General features: G+C 40.9%; 1 protein-coding gene across 1 annotated transcript in view; it reads right to left on the minus strand.

Moving 5' to 3' along the window:
* Positions 1 to 24,510, minus strand: part of SUCLG2 (succinate-CoA ligase GDP-forming subunit beta) — a 261,484-nt gene that overhangs the window by 114,694 nt on the left and 122,280 nt on the right. The window contains exons 3-5 of the mRNA XM_040994784.1: positions 10,243 to 10,342; positions 9,356 to 9,446; positions 583 to 735 (exon numbers count right to left, since the gene is read on the minus strand). Of these exons, the coding sequence (XP_040850718.1) occupies positions 583 to 735; positions 9,356 to 9,446; positions 10,243 to 10,342 (344 nt within the window). The remainder of the gene's footprint in view (positions 1 to 582; positions 736 to 9,355; positions 9,447 to 10,242; positions 10,343 to 24,510) is intronic.

A 24,510-nucleotide genomic window follows, 5' to 3' on the forward strand; every position in this document is an offset into this window, starting at 1 on the left:
ACCCCTTGTCAGAGCATCTGGGATTAAGTCCTGTTCCAGACTCTCATGGATTCTGATGCTAGTTTTCTGTACGGTGTGGAAGGGACCCAGCTTAAGTTCCTAGCTACTACCTTGAGCCTGGCCCAGACCTGGCTGTTGGAGGCAGCTGGAAAGTGAAACAGCAGGTGGGCAGGGTGCCTCTTTGCATTTCAAATAGATACAATCAATAATAATTTTTTTTAATATTAAAGTATGAAATGGTCCTGCTGTAAATCTTTTATGTTATCTACACTGAGAGTCTCTGCGAGCAAAATGGAATTGTAAGATTTTAACAACTTCCCCACAAACCCCTTATTCCTTAAGTGGGAAGCACTTTACGTACATCCCCTCATACACGTTATAACCAGTTCCATCTTCATTTTGCCCACTTAAAAAAATGAGGCTTAGAGACACACTCAGACTATTGGGAGAGAATTTTTGGACCACACTTTCACCTTCTCCATACAACTTCAGATCTACTGTTCCCAGCTTGTAACACTGCATTACACAAGTTTCTATTCTAACAATTTTATCAACACAGGCTCCTCACAAGTCCCAACATACCTTAAAGATAAGTTCTGGATTAGAAGCTGCCACCTCTTCAATGTCAACACCTCCCTGTGGACTGCCCACCAACACAGGGCCATTGCATGATCTGTCCATCAGAATAGCCAGGTAGGTTTCTCTGGAAATATCCAAGGCTTCGGCAACCATCACCTACCACAGCAATTGGAAAAATAAATTAATTCACCATCGAGCCGATTTCTACTTGCTAAACTGTACAAACTTGCCATACAAATAAAATGCCTTTCCTTTCAGGCTCCTATAACCCATCCAGTTCACGGGCTGAGATTTCAGAGTTTGGCTCTCCTGGTATACAATGCCTGTTCCCAGATCTTTAATTGATCCAGTAAACTCGTTAAATCAAAGGCAGTGTTTGCCTTAAGGAACCTCTCACTTAAATCTTCATTTTCTTTCTCTTCGAGAAACCCTGTCATTTAAGAAAAACTCCAGGGAAACAAGTGTTCTTTTAATTTGTGATTTTTAACAGTACATAAAAACTAGGATTTGGACTTTGCTAAGATTTCACTGATGGGAAACGAAGCCTGCCTGCCAAAGAAGGCTTCTTTTACAGTAAGTCCTACGCTTCCCATGTTGACACACTGCTGTCTCTAAGATCAGTGTATTTTATTTCATTTGGCATTTTCTTTTAATTTATAAACATAATATTTGCCTATCTGAAAACTCAAATGATAACAAAAGTATACAAACAAAAAAGAACAGCCTTTTATTTCCATCCACAATTCATGAACATTCTTGGGGCCCTAGCATTCCTGGTGCTTGTGAGCTCACCTTGACTGGAACGCTTATGATCATCAGAATGGGGCACGGCACATGCTCCTCTGGGAGAATGTGGTCCCAGCCAAGGCCATGACTCGGGCAAAGGGTACATGAGAAGGATGCAATTCATTTTACACTCACTGCCTCAGCCAGGGGTCCTTATATTGAGCACAACTACAAGTACGTGAAGCAACTGCATGAGGACAAACCAGAGCTACCTTCTCAGTCCACTTTATACGTATCTATGAACACCATCATACGCATCTTCAAGCACCATGCTGGCAGAATCTGCACATGGAAGTACATCACACATTCTACAGTGCTTTTCTCCCACTATTCTTAATAGTACAGCTTGGAACACCTTCCTGAGATTCTTGCTTTGTGCTTTGGAGTACTAACTACACTTTGAAGTGCTAACAGTAGACAGTAGACACAGGTCACAGACACGTATACGGACTCTGATTTCTCTTAAATGTTATATCCAAAAGCACAGTTCTGGCAGCCAAATGAGAATGGATTCAAGTCTCTGCGGATCCAGTTCTAACTGAGCTCCCTGTCAATGAGCCTCTGAAAGTGGAAGGTGTCTAACGTGCTTATGCCTCTGCACACACGTGGAAGACTGGATGAAGCTCCAGCAGGCTCAGGACATTGGCCTGGTCCAGGCTCAGCAGTCACAACCATATGGAGAGTGAATCAGTGGATGGAAGATCTCACTGTCTTCCTCACTAACCGTTACTCAAATAAATAATTATAAAATGTTACTTAGTAATTGTGCGTGTGTGTGTGTGTGTGTGTGTGTGTGTGTGTGTGTGTGTGCGCGCGCGTGCATGCACGTGTGGGGGGGGGAGTAAATGCCTACATTTTATATCTGTATCCCCAAAGATAAGGAAGTTAGAGGTAAAGTGGCTAGGTTTGTGCCTGATTAAATAATAGTTTGGTAAGTACAGATGCTCTTAAGACAGGGAGTGTGCCAACATACACACGACATCCCCATAAGTAGATACAAGAGAATGAAATCATACCTACTGCTATTACTAAAAGTAGTTCGTCAAAACATTTCATGCAGAGTTATGGGATTAAAAAGCCTTAGACTTCATCTACTCAGCTGCCACCAAAATGCTGTTTTAGGTTACATGAAATGGACTAAATAGATAATAACCTAAAAGTTATGTTGTAATTAGTATAGCATTCTTTAAACTTTATTGATCTTATCATCACTTAAAAATAAGATAATACAGAGCCTGGTTCTTTGGTGTGCCAGTAAATCCACTCTCTGCGATTCTAGCATCTCATATGGTGAGCTGTTCAAACCTCAGAAGATGGCTACAGTGCCGGAGCTCCTGTACCCACATGAGAGCCCAGGAAGAGGTTCCTGGCTCCTGGCTTCAGTCTGGCCCAACTCTAGCTGTTGCAGTCATTTGGGGGACTGAACCAGCAGATTGAAGATATTCATTCTCTCTCTCTCTCTCTCTCTCTCTCTTTCTCTTTCCCTCACTCACTCACTCACTCACTTTCTCTATTTTCCTTCTCCTCAGCCTCCTGCTCCTTCACCTTTTTCTCTGTAACTCTACCTTTCAAGTAAATAAAATAAGATTTTAGAAAACAACACAATGGTGTTTATATTGATTCTTTTAACACAAATGGAAAATCAGGAGCATATAAGAACTAAATTATCATAAAACATTCCTGATTTCAAGTTGGTTCTCTTTCCCACAATGCAAACCAAAGAAGGTCAACTGTCCCCAGATACCTAACTCTCCAGTCAGTTTTCAGGAGCTTAAAAAAAAAAAACAGTAATGCTAAAAATTTCTTATTATTGTCCCAGTATAATGGCTCAGTGGCTAAATCTTCACTTTGCATGTACTGAAATCCCATATTGGTGCTGGTTTGTGTCCAAGCTGCTCCACTTTCCATCTAGCTACCTGCTTATGGCCTGGGAAAGTAGTCAAGGACAATCCAAAGCCTTGGGACCCTGAACCCGTGTGGGAGACCCAGAAAAAGCTCCTGGCTTCTGATCAGCTCTCAATTCTGGCAATTATAGCTATTTGGAGAGTAAACCAGAGGATAGAAGATCTTTCTCTCCATAAATCTGCCTTTCCAATAAAAATATCTTAAAAAAAAAAAACACCAGATTTTTCCGATTGAAAAGAATGACACTATCTACAGCAAAAATACTTGGCTCTTTTCTCTCATTGCCAAATAAAGCAACAATTTGTCATTTACAGAAATAACATGAGGATTGCTTTCATAAACATTAATATTATTGCAGACAGAAACAAAAGCAATCATAGTCTTCCGAAAATGAGGAGACAGCATTATTTTAAGTAATGAGATGGGCACAAAATCCAGAACGGATTGTGTTTGTGATCCTGGATTGTGTTTGGCCTAACCACTGCCCCCTTCCTAATACTTAGTCTGGTGATTGGCAGGTCATTCTAAGAAGCCACACAACATTACAACTTTTGAGGTTAAGTGTCACCTAAGAGTCCTATTCTCTTCTGAAACACTGACAGGTGTGCTCTGCCATCCACATCTTGTTTGTAAAGAGCAGGTGACACTTCATACAGTTCCTGCTTGGCAGAAACAATGTATCACTCATTATGAAAACATCCCCCAAAGAAGAAGGACTATCAAGCAACATTTCCAGAAATTTCATACACGGGTCAGTTTGGGTACAGTATAAGCAATCTGTATGTGACCCACATAATCACAGAATTTTAGAAACACTCCAAGAGAAATCTAAAGGAATTCCACATATTCTGACTCCCCTGCCCAAGATGCATTTCAAAAGAGCATTCCTTCCATCTATGTTACACCAAGCATGCATCTTTTTGTGAATTCTGCCAGCAGAGAAAGCTATTAAATGTTTTTTATTTGATCACACAATCTATGTATTATCTTTAAACTGTGCTACTCAAACTAGGCTCTACGGATGACTGGCAGGGAAAAAAAACTATAACAGGACTGTGAAGAAAGAAGAAAAGAAGTAGACTTGATATCTATATTTAACATAGAGCATTCCTGGTTCTAAATCGCAGGCCACCCGGAGGAATCCAGCTCAGAATCCCTGTTATTACCCTAAGAAGCACACAACACAGTGGCACAGAGTTAGAAAACATCCAAAGTGTAAAAATACATTGTGTGTTTAAATAGTTTCTCAAAGGAACTAAAAACTGAAACCTTCTAGAATCCAGGACTTCCAAGAACATGAAGGAAGCACTTCCTGTCCTTCCCTCCTGCTAGCTACAAATAAACCCAGCCACGAAATACACAGAAAACTTAAGATAACTCTGAAAGTCACACGGAAGACAGCAGAGGAGCTTGGGAGTTTGAGATCCAAGGACAGAGATGACAGTGAGGCCTCTGGTGTTTGCTTTTGGATTCGCAAGTCTCAGACTTGATGCTGGCAAAGCAGACAGCACAAATACTGCCACGAACCTGGATACGGACATTTGTAGGCAGACGTAGTTTCATTCGAAACCAAACATTTAGAAAGCATCAACAAGTCTCAGACCTCATTCAAAAGGGAAAACAAAATGGATCACAGATTTAAGCCTAAAACATAAAATATTTAGGGAGAAAAATGAAAAAAGTGTTGCTATTTGGGCTTAAAAAAAATCTACTCAGCTCTAAGACCAAAAGCACAAACCCGTAAGTATCAATATGCTGAACTTCATCAAAAATACTTTTTCCAGGACAATTTTAGAAAGATGAATATTTAAGTTATATCATGGGAGAAATATTTCTCCAAGCACAAATCCTACAAGGGATTAGCATTAGATAACTCAAAACTCAACAGTGAAAAGATGAACAAGGGCAAAAAGCACTGTTTGCTGTCTATTTGTACTGCCCTAACAAAACACCACAGAATGGATGTTTATAAAGAAAAATTTGCTTCCTCACACTTTTGGGGTCTGACGAGTACCAGATCAAGGAGCTTACACTGTGCCTAGCGAAGGTCTTCCAGTTGCATCCTCCCATGGCAGAAGGACCAAAACTGCTAAACCTGCTCCCTCCAGCCCTGACCAGACACTAACCGACCCCACAAACATGCCATCTCTTCATGCCAGTGCAAGGGGAAATTGCAAGTTTCAATGTGAACAAATTATAACAGATATAAGCAATTCCCCAAAGAGAACACACAGATGACAAACAAGCAGGTGAAAAAATTAATGAACAAACTAGTACAACTAGGACAATAAAAACACAAATATTGGTACCTATTTGTAAGAATAGCTAACGCATATATAAAAACCATTAATACCAGTAGATATTGACTAGGTTATAAAGAACCTCCATTACTCATACTTGGCTGATGGCAATGTGAAATAAGACAGTCACTCCAGGAAACACTTCTCAGTTTGTTAAAAAAAAAATCATGGTCCCATCATATAAAACAAAAATTATGCCAAAAATGAAGACTTTACAAGAAAACGCTCCAGGATCCCATGTGGGCGCCAGTTCTAATCCAGGCAGCTCCATTTCCCATCCAGTTCCCTGCTTGAGGCCTGGAAAGATGGTCAAGGATGGCCCAAAGCCTTGAGACCCTACACCCGCGTGGGAGACCTGGAGGAAGTTCATGGCTCCTGGCTTCGGATTGGCGCAGCACTGGCCACTGTGGTCACTTGGGGAGTGAATCATTAGATGGAGGATCTTCCTCTCTATCTATTTTCCTCTCTGTATATCTGATTTCAATAAAAATCTTAAAAAAAAAAAAAACAACACAGTAGGGTCTTAACTAATAAGTCTTGCATGTGTTGCCAATGTTTTTCCTTGGCTCTATCAAGATATATGGTAAGTCCAAAAAGAGAACTTTAATCCCTCACTCCACCTTGGCTCCTGAACACTGTCGCCATGGATCACTCCAAGAAAAGAAGCAATCGACAGGGAAAATTACGAGACTCAGAAAGCCGACAAGAAGCTGCTACTGTTATTGAGACCTTCATGGACACTTCACATCTTAAAAATGAAAGATGTGGTCACCACGGTGCCTGTAGATTTGACTACATATGAGAACATTCAATATAATCACTGTCACAATATCTGTAAAATGCACCAAACACCCATCAATCAAAAACTGATTAACCATTAATTATGACATATTCTCACTCACTGTATACCACATCCCCACCCAATCAGAAGAGACAGAATTAGAAATACTGCTATGGCAAGCTGTCCAAAATTCCGGTAGGATACTTTAGAACGTTGATGGAGAGCTACATACTGAAGCCTACAGTTAAACCATTTTGGACACTCACAGCTCTTATTGGAGTGCTTCGTTTCCAGCCATGGTTCTGCTCCCAATGCTACCTTTCTTTAAGGCAGACCCTGCGATGCAGCAGACTATACCCTAGTGGTTGGGTCTCTGCCACGGATGTGGGAGACCTAAATTTGGGGCCAGTCTCCTTGGCTTTTATGCTGGCTCAGCCCTGACTCTTGTGAGTAGTTGGAGAAAAAACTAGTACATGGGTGCTCTATCCTTGGTCTATTTTTGTTTCAAATAGAGAAAAAAGGAAAAGAAAGAAAGAGAAGCTCAGGCCTAGTGCCATGGCTCAATGGCTAAATCCTTGCGTTGAAAGTGCCGGGATCCCATGCAGGCACCTGTTCCAATTCCAACTGCTCCATTTCCCTTCCAGCTCCCTGCTTATGGCCTGGGAAAGCAGTAGAAGAGGGCCCAAAGCCTTGGGACCCTGCACCCAGGCGGGAGACTTATAAAGGACTCCTGTCTCCTAGCTACAGATTGGCTCAGTTCTGGCCATTGTAGCCATCTGGGGAGTGAACCAGTGGATGAAAGATCTCTCTGTGTCTCCTTGCCATAAATCTGATCTGTCTTTCCAATAAAAATAAATAATTATTTAGATTTTTAAAAAATGGAAAGTTCACAGAAACAGAAAATAATTTAATTGAATGCAAAGAAATTGAAATTCTTTATAACTCTTCTATAACACACATTTTCTATGAACATCTTAGAGACCCACCATACACAGTATATTAATGTCATATAAACGTGGCAAGATATAATTTATACACAGAAAGGATAAGATCAGAATTTGGCAATTATTTCTGAGTGGTGAGAACACAAGGAATTTTTAATTTGTAATTTATATATTTCTGTACAACTGGAATTTTTTACATACTAATCCCTTCTGCAACCAGAAAAAAAAAGTACTTAAATATAAATCAACCTAGTGGATTTCTGGCAATGACTCAATATACAAGAATACACTTATCTTTGGTATTTTAGGAACTTATCTCCAAACTAATTTTGTACAGAATTTTATTACTACCCAGTATGAATCTGCTTTGTATATGTATTTTTATGTGCTTTTAAAATGTGTCACATTTTCTAATCTAAAATTCTTTGTACCCATAAAAAACAAGATATTCCTACCAATAAAAATATTAATCATGTCCTTTGTGGAAAAATTTTGAATACATCATACAGGTAAAGACCCATATGCTGATTTAAAATGGAAATTAATGTTTTGGCCCAAGAAATAAAGCAAAAAACAAAACAAAAACAAACAAAAAAACAAAAACACAAACACACACACACACACTTGAATTTTGCAAGTCAGTGGGACAGAGAGAAAGAGAGGACTCTTCTGTCTGCTGGTTTATTCCTGAAATGCCTGGGCTGGGCTGTTCAAAGCCAGGGCCCAGGAAATCAACTCAGTTACCCCATGAGGATGACAAGGACTCCGTTTCTTAACACACTGTCTGCCAGGGTCTGCATCAACCGTCAGCTGGAGTCAGGCTTCAAAGGCGGGAATGCAATTCAAGCATTCCGATGTGAAACACAGACATTTTAGTCTCTAGGCCAAAACTCTGTCCCATAGTGCTGAGTTTTGACAAGTTCACCCATCTCCCTGAGTAGCAGCAGGGAACGCAAATAATCAAGCAGTCTTTTTCTACTTTTTCCACATTTACACAGGCTTTGTGTTCTCAGAGTCACAGAGCCAACGATCCATCAGTATCCCCATCTTCATCCAGCTCCGTGTTCCTTACTGGGACACTAAGAACTAAGGCTAGACCCTCTCGTGTGACACTAACATGTTAGTAACTTTTTTAGGTCATGTCAAGAATTTTTCAAACACTCTCTCTAAAAAGTAGAGACAAAATACATCATAGGAGTATTTCTAAACAATGCACAAACAAGAGAATATTGCTCTGCAAAGTTATGCCAATGGAGCAGAGAGCTAAAAAAATGTGGAGCTCTAAATCAGTGTTCGGACAGGGACTGCTAACCGTGGGTGTTTCCTAGGTCTAGCATGTCATATATGAAGTCACACAAGGTCCTGGGTCCAGGCAGGTCATGCTGTTGTTCCAACATTCTGCTACAGATGTCCTGAAATTTGTGCCCCTTGCTTCATGATTTTGCACTGGGTCAAACAAATCAGGGAGCAGGTACTGGGTCACTGAAACATGAGGGGTGGCTATGACACACAGTGACCCGGTGAGTAGAGGCATAGTCAGGCCAGGCTTCAGCTCCACCATTCACAATAATGGGGCTGAGGCAGGCCACTTTTCCCAGGACTCACTTTCCATGTGCGTACCTATGTTAAACATACATGGGAGTCCCAGTCACTAACACAATACGCTCCCAGCAAGGCTAGTGGCTCCAGTGGGAGTCCTCACAAAGCAAGGCTCAGGGGCATTTAAGAAACAAACTCCAATGGAGTTCTGACAGAGGGAACTGGAAAGTGCTGAGTGGCTCTCACTTGTTGAGTTTAAGGTCATTGTCGTGGGTCCCTTTCAGTGTTAACCAGAATGTGTTTGTGTTCTGAAATGGGAAGCTAATGTTTCAATCACTCACCCACCCCATTTAACAAAAATATCTCCCTCTCTCTCCCCCTATCTTCTAAATAAGGAAAAAACAATTTTAAGTAAATAAATGAAAAAAGAGCAATGATTCATTGCATTCTGTCAAAACTGAAGCAGGGCTTATATATTTTTTTACACATATACATAAAGTGACCAAAAGCATCCATATTACCTTGTTAACTTTCACACCTTCTTTTGGAGTTTGTTTTGTTGCTAGATTATAGCCAATCATCTGTTCAGCCAGCTGTCCCACAACTTTAGGGCTAAGAGAGAAACACAAAGAGAAAAGAAAAAGAAAATAAATGCCTGCTAAAAGTCATTTTAAGGCAGAATGTCCGCTTTCTCACCTCCTCCATGCACAGGATCCACTTCCACACTCGTGACACACAAAAGTCTTTCCATTCATCTGTCAGGTACCCAGAACCAGCCAAGAGACTCAGCAAGAGAAATCAGTAAGGGAGGAGTGAATGAACTAATGAGAAAGTCAGAGAGTAAAAGAATAAATTCAGTGTAAGATGTTCACTGACTTCTGCCATGCTTTCATTGTACATAAATCACACTCAAAGAGACACTGCTGAACTGCCTAATGGGTTTAAAGAGGTGAGCGCAGATCTGAAAGGAGACAGTCTGGGATTCATTGAAAATGAAGGGGAGAGAGAAAGGAATAAAGAAGTAAGTAAATAATGAAAAAGAAAAAGAGAACCAGGATGGAGAGTTCGGGTCCTGGATATGTCAGAGACAGCACAAGAAAGACAGGTTCAGATCAAAGCTGGCCTGGACTGTCAGACTAGAGGCCATGCTCAATGTCAGCACTGTGGATCCTTTAACAGGGAAATGACATTCCTGAAGTAGCATTTTACTTGCAAGAATCCTTTCATGAGAGCAGAGGCCGAGCAGGCACTGACACAACTCCACACCTGTAATTTAGTTTCCTCTTCTTGCTATTACTGCTCACACCCCACACAACAGTCTTGCTTCTCAGTGCACCCATCAATCACAGACGACGTCTTCCATAATCGCTTGGCTGAAACACAAACAACAGGACACCTTCACACTTACTCTTTGGTTAAATGAACACCGCCTTTCAACCCGCTATTGAAGACACCTTTTCCTCTTCCTCCAGCTAAGATCTGGGCTTTTAAAACAATTTCTTTGGCATCTGAAAAAGAAAAATCCAAAACTAATGGTTGATTTTAAATGTTTTATATGCTACATATAAAAGCAATAAGGAAAACAATAAAGGCATATAACTTCCATATGACTGTTATAAGTTCTCACAGACCAACTCTGAAAATAAAGGCAATAAAGAACTTAGAAAAAAAAAATCCCTGTGTCTGAACACAAAGTTCCTTTACCTAGGATACTACTCAGATGCTTCCCCTTCCCTACCAGTCTCATCAGCTAATACTCAATTCTCGAGCCCTTTGGAATGGGACTGAAAATGTGGAAAAAATCCAGACCAGCGGTGTTAATTTTGCTTTGTGATGAGACTCCCATGTGGTAGAAGTACCAATCTTTCAATCAGAGGAGTGAACTACCTGTCAGCCATCAGACAGCAGAGGGAAAACCAGACCGCGTGGGGGAAAAGGTTTAAAACACAAGACACAGAGGCCACATTTAATAACCGCATCCTTGGAAACCCACTGCTTTTGGAGCAGTTGTTCTATATATCGACAGGGCTAGTCAAGGGAGGAAGAAATGGATTAAAACTAAAAACAAGCACTATTTTCTAAATATTGGCAAAGTAACAAAACATCCCAGGGGGAAGCGGTCGTGGAGTCTCTGTTTCACAGCACACTCCTGCAAAGAGCCAACGGTTCATCCTTGACCTCCGGGGCTGGAGTTCTAAATGCTGAGTTATAAACTCAAGCATCCTCGTGGGCCTGCCAGCAAGCTAGATCTGTGAAGCAGCCCAGTAATAAATGGGGCCTTTAGCAAACAGGAGCGGCTCTTTCCCCAACCACTAAAGAAACAAACACACAAATAAAAAGGAAACAGCCTCCAAATCCAATATGTTTAATAAACCCAACAGCACACACTCTTAGGCCGCAGCTGGCATTTCCTGTGTGAGTCATCTTTATTTAAAATCAGAGAACCAAATCAGGCAGCCCCTTACAAGGCAGTGATGTTTTTGCGCTTTAGCACACCAGCTTTAGAACCCATGCAACCAAGTTTCTTCACAGGTTTTATTCCCAAGGTTAGCTTTGTGACATCAGACAAATGACCATCCCTGAGACTTGGTTATGAATTCAATTTATTTAATCTCTTTATTTGATAGGCAGAGAAGGGGAGGGTATCTGAGCAGCAGACACAGCTTCTTCGACACAGCTCACTCCCCCAAGTACCCGAAACAGTGGGGCGGGCTGAGAGGAGGTGACCTTGGTTGAGGAAATCACTTAAGGAGACTCTACACTAGTGGCAGGAATCCAATTACTTGGACCATCAATGTCACCTTAAAGGGTCTATAATAGCAAGAAGCTCGAGTCGGGAAAATCCAATCCAGAGACTTTAAAATGTAGGGGTTGGGCAGAAGAGGCTCCTGGCTCCTGGCTTCGGATCGGCTCAGCTCCAGCTGTTGTAACCACTTGGGGGTGTGAACCATCAGATGGAAGATCTTCCTCTCTGTCCCTCCTCTTCTCTGTATATCTGCCTTTTCAACAAAAATAAATAAATCTTTTTTTAAAATGTAGGGGTTGGGCATCTTTTTTTTTAAAGATTTGTTTATCTTTATTGCAAAGTCAAATAAACAGAGAGGAGGAGAGAAAGAGGAAGAGCTTCCATGCCATGATTCACTCCCCAAGTGACTACCACTGCCAGTGCTGTGCCAATTGAAAGCCAGGAGCCAGCAGCTCTTCCAGGTCTCCCACATGGTTGCAGGGTCCCAAGGCTTTGGGCTCTCCTCGACTGCTTTCCCAGGCCACAGGCAGGGAGGTGGACAGGAAGTGGGGCTTCCGGGATTAGAACCAGAGCCCATATGGGATCCTGGGCATTCAAGGCGAGGACTTTAGCCATTAGGCCACCGCACCAGGCCCAGGGTTGGACATCTTCACCACTAAATAATATGTCCACTCTCTATTCCGTATAACAAATCAGTTAAAATAAGTGAATATTTTTCCCAGAGCTTAAAACGCATATGATAAGTTAAAGACTACTGCTTCAATCAACTGGTTCAGTTAGTACCCTGTTAGGCTGGAGGAAAACAAAAGGATCCTTTCAGAGACAACTCAAGCGTAGGCTCTTCCAGCTGTTATTGACATCATCATGATTTCTCATACTCATGGGTAACTTTTCTATCAATAATTAGTTACCGAAGGTTTTTACACAACAAAGGGCAGGATGGCTATTGGAGTTGATGTTATTAAGGCTAAAGCATTGTCCTCGCTGGTGGGTCTTACTTTCTCCTACATTTCACACTTGGAACTCCAGGGTACATCTTCCTCTTAAGGGCAAAAGCAGTTCCTGGGTCCAGTGCAGTGGCATTGTATGCTAATCCTCTTTGCCAGCAGCTCATATAGATGCCAGTTTATGTTCTGGCTTATGAACTGGAAAAGCAGCAGAGGGTGATTCAAATCTTGTTCCCACAAGACAAATCCATCAGAGCTCCTGGTCCCTGGCTTCAGACTGCCTTAGCTCTGGCCATTCTGACTATGTGGGTACTGAGTTAGTGCTTGGATGATTCTCGTTCTGTCTCTCCTTTCTGTAAATCTGCCTTTTAATAAAACAAATTGCTTTTAAAGAGAAAAGCCAGTTCCCTCTTAGTGTCTTCCATCACCTCCAGCAATACTTTCTTTTTTAACTTTTTCAAAAAAATTTTTAAAAATATTGCTTACATGGTTGAGAAGAATGCATGCCTATATGGGCCTCAGATCAAGGTGGGGCCTCCAGCAATACTTTCTGCCCTGGGTATGAAAGCTCACAATATTAACCAATCATAACTAAGAATAAACTGGGTCCCCATTCAAGAGAGCAGAAGACAAGTCATGCATACTACTCAATATCAGAAACTCAGCAGTAACACTTAAACATGTTCAGTACACAGAGGCAGAGAGAGAAAATCAGTATCATGAAAGAATCCGAAGACAGAAACCTTCTTAACACTAGTGCAAAGGAGATATAAAACAAACAACAGAAATACTTACAAACAAACAATAACTTTGTGTTATCAATAGCAACCCTGAACATAAATGGCCTAAGTTTTCCAATTAAGAAATGCAGACTGGGTAACTGGATTTAAAACAAGGCTATTCCATATGCTACCTAGAAGAAACACACCTCACCAACAAAGATACACACAGACAGAAAGTGAAAGGATGGGAAAAGATACTTCATGCAATCAGAAATTTAAAACTGACAAGAGGAGCTGGCACTGTGGTATATCAGGTAAAGCCACTGCCTGTAAGCCTGCAGCCCATCCTATGCCAGTTCAAGTCCTGGCTGCCTCACTTCCAATCCAGCATCCTGCTAATAGGCCTTAGAAAGCAGCTCAGAAGGCCAACGTGCTTAGGAGCTTACACTCATGTGGGAGACCCAGAAAAAGCTGTTAGTTCCTGTCTTCAGACTGGTCTAGCTCTAGCTACTGCAGTTTTTTGAGGATTGAGCCAGCAGAAAGAAGGAAGATTTCTTTCTCTGCCTTTCTCTGTGTGTGTGTGTGTGTTCCCTCATCTCTGTAATTATATCAAATTAATAAAATAAATTTTAAAAATATCAGCAGAAATAGCTATCCCAATCAGACAGAAACTGATAAAAGAAGGGCATTATGCAATGAATGTGGAATCAATTCAAAAGGAAGATGTAAGCACAGGAAATGCATACGCACCTAATGCTAAGATAGTCAACTATTAAAGACAAATAAAATGTTTCTAACCGCAGAAACAGGCTGTGACGCAAGAACTATGGTGGGGTTCAACATCCCAGTTTCATCAAGTGGCAAGAAACAAAAATTAAGAAAAGACGCAACCAACGTAATCTATGCTACTGACCAAACAGATCTAACTGATAGCCACAGAACAGTTCATAGCACAGATGCACAATACATTTTTCTTTCATGGAACATTCTGTAGGATAGACATCTACTAGAACATAAAGTCTAAAAAAATTTGTTTAAATGCTATAATCATACTATATATCTTTTCTAATCACAATGGGAAAAATAACTAGAAATTAACAATAAAAGATACTCTACAAAATAGGCATGATAACTGAATACCATGCCTCTGAATGTACAATGAGTCATAGAAATATACAACTTCCTAAAATGAAGACAACCCTACATATCAATTTATGAGCTAAAAACCCAGTGCTAAGAGGAAAGTTCACAACAATTAGAAAGACATCAAATAAATAATGTAACAATTCATTTCAAGGACCCAGAAAAATAACAATCAAAACCAAAATTAATAGTAAGAAATACATAATAAAGATTACAGAAGAAAGAAAAACCGAACACAAAAAAGTCATACAAGACATCAGTGACATAAACAGCTGATTTTCTAAGAGGAAAAATGATGTATCATTGCCTAACCAGAAGCAGAGGAGAGAGAGAAAACCAAATTAATACCATCAGACATAAAAAGAGCATGAGGAATTACTGAAAATAAATTGGAAAACCCAGAGGAAAAGCCAGCCTCAAAAAGACAACTACCATGTTTTCTTTCGCTTGTGGTAGCTAATAATCAGAGCACAAAACAAAAGAAAACAAAATACAACATATATGAGTGGAATTGACATCTTGAGATGTAATTATTGCTTATATTCCTTATCTTTTCTCCTGAGGAACAGTGGTCTTTCTACTTGCTGAATTCTTTATTCAGTGGAGGGTTGTTATGACTGTGAGTAAAAAGGAAATTTTTAAAAATCTCAAAATATTTTTTAAAAAGGAAAGGAAAGGAGAGAAAGGGAGGGAGAGAAGGTAGAAGTATCATCATGTACTTAAAAATACATAGATGAAATCTTTTCTGCTTATATTTAAAAATATAAGTACAAAACAAGGGAAGGAGAAATTCACCAGGCAAGAAATCCAACAAAATGAACTTCCTGCCTACTTAGGACACTGCATTTAAGAAAAGTAGTAAGGGCAATAATACTGAGGTGAAACTTCCAGAAGTTAAGTACAACATGCTCATCTGTAATGCGTTCATATTAAACAAATCTACCATGTCAGAAAGTCATGAAAAATACATGAACTATCATAGGTAAACTCAATGGCTGGCACATTTAGAAACCAAAAAGGAGGACACGTAGCTGCGGGATTGAGATTCCTCTCAAGAGGACATTCATGGGCAGCGAGACAGTAACTGGGAGTGTGCTCCAGCTCCGTACCAGATGCCAGCTTCCCGCTGAACCAGACCCTGGGAGGCAGCCATGACAGCCCTGGTATGTGGGTCCCTGCCACCCACAGGGGAGATCTAGAACGACTTCCTGGCTTTCGACTCTAGCCCTCGCTGAGTCTTGGCCAGTGGAGGCATCGAGGACTGCTAATGGTTGGGAGCTCACCGGCTCATGCTCAATGTGCTTCTCAGGAGAGGAAAAAAATGGATAAAACTATGACAGCTAACATCATAATTGGCTCCAGCAATTACTGAAACAAAACATGGGAAAACATGCCCTTTTCATCTTTTGAACACATCGAGAGTAAAAAGAAAACCCTACTTCCTGCCTGCAGGAAGTATTCTTTAATGATCTATTTATCTATCTATTTACCCATTGATTCATTTCAAAGGCAGCGTTACAGAGAAAGAGTGGAGGCAGAGACAGACAGACACACGTGTTCCATAGATGTTCCATCCACCAGTTCACTCTCTCAAATTGCTGCACTGGCCAGGGATTGGGCAGGCCAAAGCGAGAATCCAGGAGCTTCTCCGGGCACTTGGACCATCCTCCACTGCTCCCCTGGTGCATTTGCAGGTGGCTGGGTCAGATGTAGAGCAGTCAGGACATGGGAGTAGTACCCATACGGGAGGCCAGTGCAACAGGGGACAGCTTAACCCACAATACCAAAATGACGGCCCCACCAATACAATTCTCAAAGGGTGATCATTTCAGTGCTACTATTGTTTTCTGTATCCCTGTCACCCAAAGAGAGATTTTTTCTTTTTCCCCTTCTTGGGCCTTCCAGCAGCAAAGCTTGGAAGTTAAGATGGGATGGCAGACCAGGAATCACTAGCATCACCACACAAGCTTGAGGGAATCAGCCTCAATCATTGGTCAGGAACAGAAGTGTCCTCCATGACATGCTGTCAGTTACACATCACCCTTTAACCTTGGGTCAAAGGAACCACACACACCCCTGCCATCCATTCAAAAGCCAAAGCGGACACTATGCAAAATGTGAAGATCTATAAAACAGGAGACGGCAAGTTAAAAAAAATAAAGGAAGGGGTATCCAATATTGCACATCTTCAATACATTGAAATGTAGACCCCCAAGTCAAACATGAGTTCAGTGCAAACACTTGAAGGACTAAATCAACAAAGTACGTTAGCAGCCTCACGTTAAGCAAGCTTTTCAAATCCTGAAAGAAACTCTCATGAAAGGACTGAATTCAAATGGTTATTTAGTCAAGCAGCTGAGAATTAAGTGGCCAAATCTGACTCAACAGTGGCTGGTCTCTTCATTCACAGTTTACCCAGCTGATTCACACTTTTACAAATCTAGTTTCTCCCCCAAAACTCCCATAAAATTGTTATTTTTTACATTACCTCCCACACTTATTCCCAAATGCTATTACAAAAGAACATCCCATATGTGAAATCCAATATTTTTCTGAATAAATAAGATGATTTAAACTGAAGGTTAACAAGCTGAACAGAGAGAAGGGAAAGTGACTACTATAATGGATTCTGTATAGAAACAGACTGTCCCCATGCACTGATAAGCACATTCCTACATTCAGCGTTGGTTCCATGCAAGTCAGTGTAACTTTAAAGTTCTCATCAAAACTGTACACAGGTGCTAAGATATGCAATATCCTTACTGTGTCTTGTTCTTTTCCCACTGAGTTTCTGACAATAAAGTGTCACCTGCATTTGCTAAGAATCAGTTTATTACAACAGATGCAGAAATAGAAAGATATAAAGGGACACGGTATCAAAGGACATTATGTGTTAAATATGAATCTTAAGATGTTCAGATAACCAGATCACTAAAGAGAATACCGTCACAGCCATTTAAAGAGCCTAAGCTACACCTCAGTCTGGATCAACCCTATTAGCCTCATTTAAACATTTTCCTCTCGTTCTCTACAAGTGTTGCTGTAATTGTAATACAATCATCTTTTTAAACTTTATTTATTTATTCATTCATTCATTCATTCATTCATTCATTCATACAGTTGATCAGGCTGGGAATCACTGAGGGTTAGGGGAAAGTGGGTGAGATCATGGTTTCCACATTTTCTTTTTCTTTTCCTGTATCTAGGGGAAGAGAGGAGGAAAGTGCAAAAGCTGCACACAGCCTCCCAATCACTCCAATACCCAGGAATGGGGAACGGCCACCAGATATCAACCCAGGGTTCCTGATGTGGAGCATGTTCCAAGGGTTCTACTTAGGTGGTTTCAATAGTTCTGAAATGCTGTCAGTCTCAAAGATCCAAGAATGAGGAAATTCTTCCACGGTCCATTAGCTGACATAGCCCAACTTAGATCCACTCGCCCAGATATTTGCTGTCATCACTTGGCTGGTGTGGCTGTCCAATTTTTCCTGCTCTCCTTTCTCTGCTATGGTACCAGATGTCCTCTGCAGGGCCCAATGGGCTGCCATATCCCCCATGTACATCTGGACAAGCCGTCCACTACTCCATCTTTTCCACTGAGGCAGCTCAGTTCTGACACTTGCACTCTATGGTCAGACCACCAATCCTGGACTAGAGCCCTCAGATCCCTGCATCCCCCCTGACCTGTGCCATCCCCCAGACTCCCTGCAAGCCCACACCCCAAAACCCTGACAAGCATGCCACTGGGCAGTCCGAGGGCTCTGCCCACTGCCATTAGCACCTGGCCCACACAACACAGCTCCTTCGTACCCCCACCACCAGGTCTCATGGCTTGGCTCCCACTGCTTAGGTGGGGCAAAGCTATTATACAGTCTTATACTCATTTTTATAGTCCTCAAACTGCCCCAGCCACGATAATTAAATACTGTTTGAACCACTGTTCTATCTGAAAGAAAACACAGGGCAGGTGTGGTGGTATAATGGGTTAAGCTACCACTTGGGGCACAACTGTCATACAATGGAGTGCAAATTCCAGTCCAAGCTGCTTCACTTTCAAACCAGCTTCTTGATACTACAGCAGGAATACAGCTGAATATGGCTCAGTGCTTGCAGGCTAACGAGCAACAACAGAGATCCAGATGAGAATCCAGGCTCCTGGTTTTAACACAGTCCAGCCCTAACTGCTGAGTGCACTTAGGGAATGAGCCAACAAATGAAATGGGTGTGTGTGTGTGTGTGTACACCTGCCTTTGTTTATCTTTCTCTTTTCTTCTCTGTTGCTATAGTTTTTAAGTAGATGAAAACAGGTAAAAATAAATTTTTGAAAATAAGAAGCTAAATCCCTGAGAAAAGCTCAAACTACATATGAAAATATGAAAATCTTTTAACTAAGCAAGCTTTATAAAGCTGGCTCAGCTTATATTTTTACCATTTTATTTCTCAAAAACATTTATATAAAATAATGTTCACAACACACAGCTCAGAACCATGAGGACTGCAGTAAATGTCTAAAAAATAATTTTTAAAACTTGATTAGCTGTTTTCAAATCTTTTTAAAAACAGTTCAGTGACAAATCAAATATTGACACTATTAAGTTTTATACAGCATTACTCTTTGTAAATACAATACTTTCCTAAATGCAAAATGTTGCACTACACGCACTGTCACTGCAGTGAGATAACTCTATAATAACTCACTTATTTTTAGTCAATAACATTGGACTAGTTGAGGAAACAATGATTTCTATGCTTCGCTGACTAGAGTGAAATTAGGATACCCAGTTTTCAACACAATTGTATTGTGTAATTTCTATCACGGAATCACCTTTCATGAGTTTGATAGAATTCCTAATTGAGAAAGCAAAAATGTATTTCAGTTCTTCAGATTTATCTATTACCACAAGGAAGGGGGAGGAAGGCATGACAGGAATGAAAAAATATTACAGAGAAATAAATCTTTGTGAAGAACATAAAGATTACTGTGAAGTATGTTAGAGGCTTAAGTATCAATTACACAAAGAAGGAAATGAGGTAACTTTTGTGCCTTCACTTTGACTCCTGAACCCAAACCTAAACATGGAGAACTGCCAATCTTCAATCATCTTTGCAACCCTCTCCCGACCCCCCTGTGAGGTGAAAAGTACTGCCTCAAGCCGTAACCAGATCACAGTGTGATGGCTCTTCCTGTATAGAGAATGGCATTTTTGAGAATGAAACAATTCTTTGGATCCCCAAACTGTCCTCTGGGCTCATCAACTTTAGGATCAAGAACCTAAGCTATGTTGTGACATCACTTAACTCAATCACACTGGAGGCACTTTGCTTCCCACTAGAATGCTACCCAACATCAGATGTCCAACACTGTCTTAAAATAACAACTGTCAAATATAAAGAAAGGATGGAAATGCAAGGATCTCTGGAAAGGGCATATTTAACATAAATAGGAAGTTGTCCAGAGACATGTTCTCTGATATTAAAAAGTCCTTTATTGGTAAAGAGCTGTTATATAAGCCTTACATATAAATCTACCTTTCAAATATGATATCCAAAATTAATTCCACATTATCAAAAATAAGTCTTTCATTCAGATGTTGTAGGGAGCATTAAAAAGCTACTTTGGACAAAACATACAAAATATACCTTTGTTTTCAAAGGAGTAACTTTAATTTCTGTAAGAAGTCTCCAAGTTTGCTGTTGTTTTTTCATACTGTCATCCTCTCAAAAAATATCTTATATTTATTGTTACACTATAGGCCTCTTAAAATTTATAATGACAAATTAGCTTACTCATCTGATCTTGTCACCGAAGTTACTTATTGATTTCAATTCCATTAGTATACTGTGTTGGCGATAAAGATTTTAAACCCAAATAAAAATTACCATTAGACTAAATCATAACATCTTATTTCTCCATAAAATATACAATCTTACTCTTTTCCTGTAATTTAATACTAATCAACAGACCTTACACTTGATTAAAAGACATTATTTCAGAAAGAAAAGAGTAATGACACGACCCCTTAATAGCAATGGTGAAACAGTCCAGTTACCTTAGTCAAATACTTGTACTCATCAAAAAAACTCCTAACATTACTAATATATCAAACCATAGTAAATACTAAAAACAAATAGCAAATACTAAAGTAAATGGAAGACGTGACCATGTTTCAGAAGAAAACAAGTTTTGTCAGAAGCAGGTTCCAGGAAGTACCACTTTTATCCTTTATACATAATCTAGGATGGATTAATTCTGCAGAGGCATATAATAGTGAAACTGCCTGTACTCCAACTGCAACAGCATCTGTAAACACCCCTGAGAGATGAAATGCTTTAATAAATAGCAAAAGCATTTCCACTGTTTTCAAAGTACATCTAAATTTAAAGAAGGGTACAGACTTAGCCATAAAAAAAGTTCTCCCTGGTTTTCCAACCAATGATATGAGTCATCATTCAATTAAGGAAAGCAGAACAAAAAAATTGATCAGAATTTACTATAGCAATTAAAACTTACATGACTGCAGGAGTGGCTGGCAAAGAACGGTCTAAGAATCAGACACAAGATGTCTGTTTTCTATTACTCCTGGAGGATCACAGGAGTTTCCAACCAGCTGATCAAGAGACCAGCCCCTCCAGAAAGACCAGGGGGCTGGTTATAGCAGGCTACAGTCAAGGACATGGCAAGTGTCGGCAAGCGTTTCATGATGAGGCTGAGCCCGGCATGACGGCAATTGGGAAAATAGCTAGCCATGAGGCAGAGCAGAAGAATGAACTGAGCCCTGACCTCAGCATCTCTTTATGTATCTCTCACCACCAACTCACAAGGAAGTACGGCTTCATTCCACGTTCTATGCAAGCTCCTCTCGCAGAAAACTGCCTGAAAATTACACAGGGAAGGCAATTTTGGGAAGTATGACTCCAATGTAACCCAGGGAACTGAGTATCAAGTCACCACACATGATGGGAAGGACATGTGATGGCAGAGCCCATAGCTGGTGAGGTTTGAGTGTGAACATCTCTGAAGAATTGTTGAGTGGCAGGTCCTGTGCAAAGACTGTCTCTCCTGTCTTCACAGACCCCAGGGAGCTGTCTGATCAGAGAAAGACAAAAGAGGATTCTCTTGTGGATCTTAACCAGCAGAGGGTGCAAAAAAAGGCAACACCATTAGTGTGCATAGGGCTATTTACTGTGAGAAGACAAACTGCTATAATTTTTACTATGCCATTTGTGTGGCCATGACATTTAAAATAAAAGGCTCGGACACACTGCCTAGCTGGAATCACATTTACAGATTTCTCATTTTTACAGCAACAGCACTAATCCGCTAAGCACTCCCACCTCTCAATTCAAGATCCAATCTCTACCTTACTTTCCCATGTTTAAATCAGTTCCTCTAACTCCCCTTGTCCTGGTAAGGCATGGACTCACAGGAAACAGCAACCACTGACTGGAAGCTTCACTCCAAGGTCCGATGCTGGCGTTCAGCTGACCACAGGCTTTGTGACCATAGGAGCACCACTTTTCTCCAGGCTATTCTCTTTCCACAAGGGAAGCAGGTCTGGCAGCATCTTGTAAACGAGTACCCTCAGACACACTCCTAAAGCACAGTGCTGAACCCCTCATCACACAGCCTGTGGCCGTCACCATGGTCTGAGTGTCCCTGGGCAGACACGACCTTCCTGGACGTCTTTTGAGTCTAGGCCTCTGCCCTCTAGAGCTGACATCCCATATGGGCACTTGTTAGTGTCCTAGCTGCTCTGCTTACAGTCTGGGAAAGGAGCGGAAAATGGTCCAAGTTCTGGGGGCCCCACACCTACATGGGATACCCAGAAGAAGTTCCTAGCTCCTATCTTGTGATCAGTTGAGTTCTGGCCGTTAAGGCCATTTTGGGGGTGAACCACAGGAGGAAATCCCTCTCTGCTTCTCCTCTGTCTCTGTAAAATATGCCTGTCAAATACAAATCAGCACTTGGATTTATGAATAGCTACACAACAGCCAAAGCATAACCTGCAGCTATCTTGAGGGGCTTTGGAGAATGATTAAACCGGATCGGGAAGTAAGGGTGGAGTTCCCACGGCTGAATCACAGAAAGAGAGCTCATGGAGACAGAGGACTAGCATGCTTTTCCCTGCTCTCCACCTGGTAGCCCCTGTGCACATGGTCCATTCCTACAACCCTCATCTGCAGAGAGATGAAGAAGCTACCTGTGTGGGATTGTGGACCTCCAGGACCTCCACAAGTTGAACTAAACTTTCCTCCTTCATAAGTAGAATCTCTTATTTATTTTAGCTAAAGCAACACCAATCAGGGATGTAAAATCATAACTTTTTACTGCCTTAACTTTAGTAATTATCATATATTGCTTGAAAAATAAGTTAAAACACATTAATGCTTGAAATAAACACAGGTAGTTATCCACAGAAATATTCCTTGAATATTTAATGATTTTTCTTTATCAGCATTCATCACTTTGATATATGGAGTCAGAGATACCCAGGTGTGAAGAGGACTCAAGAAGAACTTTCAGGATACATGGTACTGCACCCTGTACAACCTGCTGAAGTGCCATGCAAGACACATAAGAGCAGCAGCAAAATGCTTCCTGGTTTACGGTTAGAGTTAGGGTTAGGGTTAGGGCTAGGGCTAGGGTTAGAGTTGTAAGAATGGTTAGGGTTAGCTTGCTAAGGTCATTAGGGTTACGGCTGTAATGGTTAGGGTTATGGTTACCAAGTATCTCTTCTGGAAACCCCATTGCAATGAAGGGATCCAAGCAGAAGATTACCTCAAGTATTAATGCTCTAATAAAGATTAAAAATATAAGACAAGTTAAAAAAAACTGGTTTCAAGTCCAGCTGTGCAAGACAGGAAACTTTCAGCATCACCAAGAACTCTCCGAGCAGACCAGTACCTTCACAGAAAAACAACCGGGAAAGGCTATTTTGCTATTCTGTTTTTATTTCCTTGGTTCTCTCAGTTTTCTAGTTAAATTAGAAATCGCTGTAGTATTTCTTGAAAGCAAAGCATGCATGGCTCAGCAGCACAGACCACTCAAATCTGTTACTACAGACCCTCAGAAAACACAGGCACAGGGATGTGTTGCAGCCATTAACATGCCACTTGGGATGCCCACATACTGTGTCAGAACGCCTGGCACTGAGCTCCAGCTACGGTTGTGATTCTGGCTTCTTGCTATTGTGCATGCTGGGAGGGATCAGTGACAGCTCAGTGCGTGAGTCCCTGCCACCAGCTCACGGTCCTGGCGCCGGGATTAGGCCTGGCCCAGCCTCAGTTGTGGCAGGCATTTGCTAAGTGACAAGCAGGTTGAAGAGTTCTCTTTCTGTCCCTTTTAAGTAAATAAATTTAAAAAGGAAAATAAAAAAATCAATACAATCTAAAATTTTTCCTGTATTCAAAAACAGCATTACAAACAAAGCCACACTGACTGGCTTTGTTAAATTTAGATATTTTATACTAAATGCTTTTAAGATCTCTAATAATTTTAGCATGTTTGTCTAAAAAGTACAAGTACAGTACAACTCAAACAGGGCTCCTGGAAAATTTCTGCCATGGCGCAATGAGATGCAAAGGAGCCAGTTGCTTATGGGCAGGGACAATAAAGTACAGGTTCAGTTCCCCATCCTGCAAAGGCACACACATTGCAGACTTTAAATCTGCTATAATTTCGAAAGCCACAAACAGAGAGCTCCAAACAACAGCTTGGTGATGTAGCCATAAAAAGGAACCCAGGAGGTTTTTATTCTCCATGTGAAAGTTTGTAAAGTGGTGATGACATGCTGGAGCTAAATAGAAGCTAGGAATGACCTTATCCCCAGAGAGATGAAAGATTTCAGAACCACTTTCCCAAGATACACACATTCACTGAGATGCAGCGTAATTTGTTATGTCGCTTTCAAATTGCGCTGAGTTTTAAATTGCAATGTCTTGCTCTTTTATTGCCTGTCCTGATCCATTCGCTGTATCTGAAATCTAAGTCTATTGCTTGAATGTTAAACACACAGGAGCCTTTGGATCATATCCTGGAGTGTGAAATCTGCCGTTTCAGTGAACTGGGAAGAGCTCAGCCCTGGTTTTTGAAGGTTGGGAGGAAACAGCTACTATCT

This window comes from Ochotona curzoniae, unplaced genomic scaffold (assembly GCF_017591425.1).
Source record: "Ochotona curzoniae isolate NIBS_2020 unplaced genomic scaffold, NIBS_Ocur_1.0 contig_908, whole genome shotgun sequence".
Taxonomy (NCBI): domain Eukaryota; kingdom Metazoa; phylum Chordata; class Mammalia; order Lagomorpha; family Ochotonidae; genus Ochotona; species Ochotona curzoniae.